The sequence below is a fragment of the Halyomorpha halys genome, unplaced genomic scaffold, assembly GCF_000696795.3.
Source record: "Halyomorpha halys isolate HHAL.00 unplaced genomic scaffold, Hhal_1.1 Scaffold93.1, whole genome shotgun sequence".
In the NCBI taxonomy this organism is placed as follows: domain Eukaryota; kingdom Metazoa; phylum Arthropoda; class Insecta; order Hemiptera; family Pentatomidae; genus Halyomorpha; species Halyomorpha halys.
This window is the reverse complement of record NW_027116355.1, coordinates 518,442-524,302: the sequence shown is the minus strand read 5'-3', so window position 1 is coordinate 524,302 and position 5,861 is coordinate 518,442. Positions and strand designations below refer to the sequence as shown.

The following is a 5,861-nucleotide window of genomic DNA, read 5'->3' as shown; positions in this document are numbered from 1 at the left end:
AAAACCGCTATGGTGAAGAGAAGAGGATAAACATATTTGCTATAAATTTCTATCATTTTAAAGAAAAAATATGGAATTATTTAATTATTTATAAAATTTATTGTTTATAGTGCAGGGAAAATGAGTTACAGACGAGGGTTCTATCCACACTATACTGCTCAGAGATCGATGGTGAGCAATGGGGTAATCAATTTGACCTCCTAATGGAAGAATATAAAATACAGGGAGAGAAAGTGAGGGCTATAATCGTAGCCTCTAATCGGGACGATGTGTACAATGCACTCCTCTCTCGAGGCTATACCATTATTCCCTGTTTCAGCCATTTGCTACAGGTAATTTCAGCACTGTATATCTTTATAGTAAAATGCCTACAGATTATTAATGTATTTATTGAAAACATTAAAAAATAAATTTTCATTTATTTGCTTGATATTGAAGGTATAAGTTTATTCTCGATAAAGCCAAAAGTTTGATCTTTGGATGGGTTTGGAAAGAATACAAACAATAATAAGTTTTACTGTTTTTTTTTTAATGCTTATACTAACAGCGCCCTGACCATCCCCCATGGTTTCACCCGTATTTAATTTGGGTTATGATACCACCAGCAAATGCCAAGATTCTTTGTACTTTAAATACAAAGGTACAAAAAATAATCGGTAGCCTAGTGGCTGTGGAGGGGCGTGAAAGCCGACTGTGCGATATAAAACATAATAGATGCAGTCCAATACCCTACCATAAACAGCACTTAATGCCCTTATTGCAAACAAACAGCACGCAGTTCCTTATTTACAATGTATCGTTACATTAACAATTTTCAATTAAATAGATCGATTCCTCTTTGTGTAAAACAAATAAAATAACATTTTTAATCTTTGATGTAAAATAAATGAAAAGAAATTAAAGAAATAAAATATTTATGTGTGTAAACAGTTATTCTGCGTCATTTTAGCATAAAAATGGAAAATAGATTGTAGTGAACAATATTGTTAATTTGCACAATGCTGCACAAATATTTTTAATTTAGATAATAATGCACATAATAATTTTCAAGGTTATTAACCTAATAAATTATAAATTAATTAATAACGGAGGTTAGTAAACTTTTTTTTAAGTAATCCGAATTATAAAGTAGATTTGACATTAATTTCTTAATTATAATTTATTATGACTCACTCTATTAGTATGTGGTAATGAAGTTTGTAAAAATAATGTTTGCCAATGTATGTTTTAATTTTCTATGATAGCAATCTGCTGAATAACAATTGAATAATTGGGTTTATTTCAGTCAGTATGTACGAGATATGTTTATGAACGACCGAATGTCAATGAAGTTTTGAGGAAATGCCGAGCCTTTATTGCGCATGTTTCTCGCAATAGTACAGCTTCAGCTGAAATGAGGTTACAGGATAACCTTCTTCAGGTACAAATATTTTCAGTATGATTTTAGTGAAAGTGTATTCAGTAATCTTATTACTTATTATAATTTTTAAAACTTATTGATTAGCTTGAAGAGCAACCTATGGTCATGGATAACAAAGCCAGTTGGATGTCTACCCTCACCATGTTGGAGCAGATGCAAGCTCGCAGGAATGTCCTTGCTTCTGTTCTCGACTGCCTCAGCACTACTATTTGTCCGACGACCACTCTAGAGCTTACGGCAATGGATTGGGCTGTTTTAGATGATGTTGTTAACATATTATCGCCCTTTAAGGTAGTGTGTTATAATTATTATCATGTGTTGGATATACAAAACTAAGCTTGCTTATGGTGCAAACAACTGGTGAGTTTCTTCATGCTTGAAGGTCATCAGTCACGTTTCGATAAAAATTTAAATTTCATTAGTTTTGAAGCCTAAGAGGTCTGGTACATCTATTCATGGTAAAAGGTTCTCATGCGAGCAGTACAAACACCTCCTGAGAGCAGGGATAACATATTACATCTCAATGTTTTTTGTTTTTACCCAGAAGTCTAGAGAAATAGAGTGATGCCCGTCTAGCGTAAACAAAATCAAGTAATCTTATTGTTTGCACTTTGGACAATTTTCCATTTATACTATTAGCAGATAAAGTTTTATCTGAATGTACGTACTATGTTTCCCCATGGAATGGCAGCAGCATTACTTTGATATCCAATATTTATTTTTCCTATCAAGCTGTAGAATAAATTTGAAAACTGAAATATGGATTGGTTTCAAGATTTTTTTTCTAAACTGTCACTCATTCAAACTTTTTTATAATTTCCAAAATTAAAGATGTTAGATTTTAAATTTTAATGAAAAATAAGTTTAAACCTATTTTCTACCATTCTTACTTAATAATTAATTTTTTCCTTAAGAAAAGATAGCAGTATGTCTTACTCTATAGTGTAAATATAAGGATGTATAATATGAAAATATTTGAGCTGTGAGCTCATCATGAAAATAATAATTTATTTATTAGAAGTTTCTTTATCAAAAACAGACAATAGAATTGAACAAAGTTCACAATGCATTCCAGTAAATGATATTAGAATTAGAAGGTAACGGAACTAGATTGGATTTAAACAAAAAAATTAAATCTACTAATGTAACCTATACATATGAAGGGTCAGGGATGCAGTGTTGTTGCTAGAGCAATTATTGTGCAAGAGGTGATTTGGTCAGAATCATGCTCAACTGCCAGAAATTTACCCAATTAAACTACTCATATGGTACTTATTCTATGAGACTAAGTGGACCCGAGAGGACTCCCGAACCCATAGGGTTAACTCACAGCTTCATGGTTACCGGAAAGCTACATTGGCTTAGGGTGTAGAAAAAAAAATACTATTATGGGAAATGGTCTTAGAAGGAACTAACCCCCTCCGTCACCTGAATAAAGCTCATTTATGGAGCTAAATGTTTTGCCATGGACATTTTAGACACTACTTGAAGTAACATATCTGATTATGATAAGTAATTTACATTGTCTTCATTATGTTTATTTCTTCAACACTTTCTGTTTTTTGATTTTTCAAAATTTATTTTGTATAATTCTTACTTTTATAATTTTATGTTTCATCTTCTATTGTTATCAATCTACTTCTATTTTTATTAATAAACTGCTTTCCACTTAACTTATTATTATGTGTATTTCCAAATTTGCTTGCCTATTATTTTCCTTTATTTTTATGTTTCTCTAAGTGATGGTTATCTCTTTTTTAGTCTTAATGAAGGCCTGAAATTCAGGTCAAAACGTCAGGACAAATAAATAAGTGTTTGTTCATTTGTTGACCTCACTCCCCTTTCCCCCCTACAGCTAACTATTAACATCTCATTATACCGTATATCAAAACTTTATGGGGAAAATTTAGTTATTATGTTTATGTAAGGTTCATAATAAATATGCAATTACATAGAAGCATAGCACAAGTACTGAATTTACTTAGTTAGGCCTTGTGGTAACCTACTTTAAACTACTTCATTGTTTCTTGTGATGATAATATGTTGGTATATTGTTACAGGTAACCATTGCTACATTGGTTGAAGAAAAAAGCCCTTTAATATCAATATTAAAACCAATTATGTGTCAGCTGCTTAATGTCCATCTTGAAAAATCGGCAACTGACTCAGATTTTTCTCAAACTGTGAAAGCAGACATTGCAGAAGTATTAATAGAAAAGTGAGTAATTTATTAACTATACTGTTTTACTTTTATTCAGCTATATACAGTAAGGGGATCTATTGGGTCTTTTCATATGAAATGTCCATTTTATTTTTTTAGAAATTCAAAGTGGATATAGTGGACTTTTGTTATTTGCTACGTTTATATTTACAGATTAATCCTCTTTTTTTTTTGATAATATTTATCATTCCAATTGATTCCATATTGTTTAGTTTGACATCAAATATGACCATGGAAATTTTCGAGTAATTTTAAAGTATAGTTTGAACTTGGACATGGCAGCCCAAGCTGTAACAAACATTTCTGCGAAATTTAGGGAAGAGTCTTGTAACAAATGGACCATTCACCCGTGGTCTGAAAAAATTGAACAAAAGGCAGGTGACATAGATTTGGATAGCCAACTCAGAGGAAGCACCAACAATTGAGAATGATGAACTTAGGTGGAAGAAAACCCTTACCAAACATGTTTTAGTACAGCACAAATGGATATAGTGTAACAACTTAAAGAACATTGATAAAATAAAATAGGCTAGCTTGATCTATGGCTATCTCATGGGGAATGTGTTTCACTGCTTACTAGGCAAAAAAATAAATAAATAAAATTAACCTTTTCTCCAAAGGATAATCATGTGTGATGAAAAGTGGATTGTATATGGTTACAGGTCCTGGTCAGGTCAGTGGTTAAATATCAATGCAAGACTGGGGCACATGCCAAAACCAAATTTGCATTCCAAAAATTATTATTTTCTGTATGGTGGTCAGTGGCAGAAATAATTCATTTCTCATTTTTGCCCGGAAGTGAAACTGTGACATCTACATAGCACTTCAATGATATTGACATAATGCATCAACAATTTGTTAAAATAAACCTGGATTAATTGATTGGAAGAGACCTATACTCTTACACAACTACTCCAGACTGTCGACTATACTCTTACAACTCCAGACTGTCGACTATACTCTTACAGAACTACTCCAGACTGTCGACTATACTCTTACACAACTACTCCAGACTGTCGACTATACTCTTACACAACTACTCCAGACTGTCGACTATACTCTTACACAACTACTCCAGACTGTCGACTACTCATGTTTCAAGGCAGACAGTGAAGAAACTAAAGGAGCTGTGTTATGAAGTTCTATCTCAGCCAGCTTATTTCCCAGACTTATTTCCAACAGATTTTCATCTGTTCAGAATCTTTGACAATCCCATAAAGTTAAAATTTTTGAAAATGATTCTCAGGTACAAAATGTATTTTCCGGATTAATTTCTTTACAAAATCCAGAATTTTTCAGATCTGGAATTGTAAAGTTGATATGTTGGGGGGAAATGTATAAAAAATGATGGTTAATATTTTTAATAAAAAATTTTTTATTCTAAAGAGTTCTTTTAATAAATAACATTTTCTGTGAAAACTGACATTTCATTTGAAACGACCCAGTAATGTGTTTGTATAACAAAAAATAGCTTTTATATGATAGTTGATAGTGTTAAGTTGATTTAAAATTAATGAAATTGTAACAATGACAATGTAACAAAATGACTTGTTATTAATGACCTGGTTCTCTATACACTATTAATATTAATCAACTTTTTCTTATATTATTAATAATATTCACTTTTAATTGTTCGATTTCCTACGTCCATGTTCTTTTCATGATAACAATTGATACTGTTTCTTTTCACTTAACAAGAGACTTAAAATATCATTGTAATATATCTATATGTAGAATAAGTCTATGTTAATATTTGTTTGCTAATTATTAAATTTAATATGATCAGCTCCAGTTGTTGTGTGTTCATAAATTTTCATGTTGTACGATGATGCTGAAACTAAGCTATAATTAACATTATTTTTTAATTAATTATGAGAGATAGTTGACCGTGGATGATGAACGAGGAGATGGTTGGGGGTGCGGTTCATGGAAATGTCTCTTTCCGACAACATTCAAAAACTCTTACGTTCTACTATACCTAACCTCCATATTGCCTTCAGACCTCACAACACACTATCTAATATTTACACTAAACTAAAAGACACTATCCCTCCTCTACACCGATCACATATTGTATACCGCATCCCTTGCTCCACCCTTAATTGTAATTCTGCTTACATAGGCGAAACCAAAAATCTCCTAAAAGACCGTATCAAACAACACAAATATTCTATTTCCTCACATAATCATTCCTTCGATTTCGAAAAAACGTCTATACTC

At 31.7% G+C, this 5,861-nt stretch overlaps 1 protein-coding gene across 1 annotated transcript in view; it reads left to right on the top strand.

Moving 5' to 3' along the window:
• Nucleotides 1-5,861, top strand: part of LOC106677285 (E3 SUMO-protein ligase ZBED1) — a 12,670-nt gene that overhangs the window by 3,519 nt on the left and 3,290 nt on the right. The window contains exons 6-9 of the mRNA XM_014415110.3: nucleotides 111-332; nucleotides 1,286-1,420; nucleotides 1,505-1,711; nucleotides 3,481-3,638. Coding sequence (XP_014270596.1) covers nucleotides 111-332; nucleotides 1,286-1,420; nucleotides 1,505-1,711; nucleotides 3,481-3,638 — 722 coding nt within the window. The remainder of the gene's footprint in view (nucleotides 1-110; nucleotides 333-1,285; nucleotides 1,421-1,504; nucleotides 1,712-3,480; nucleotides 3,639-5,861) is intronic.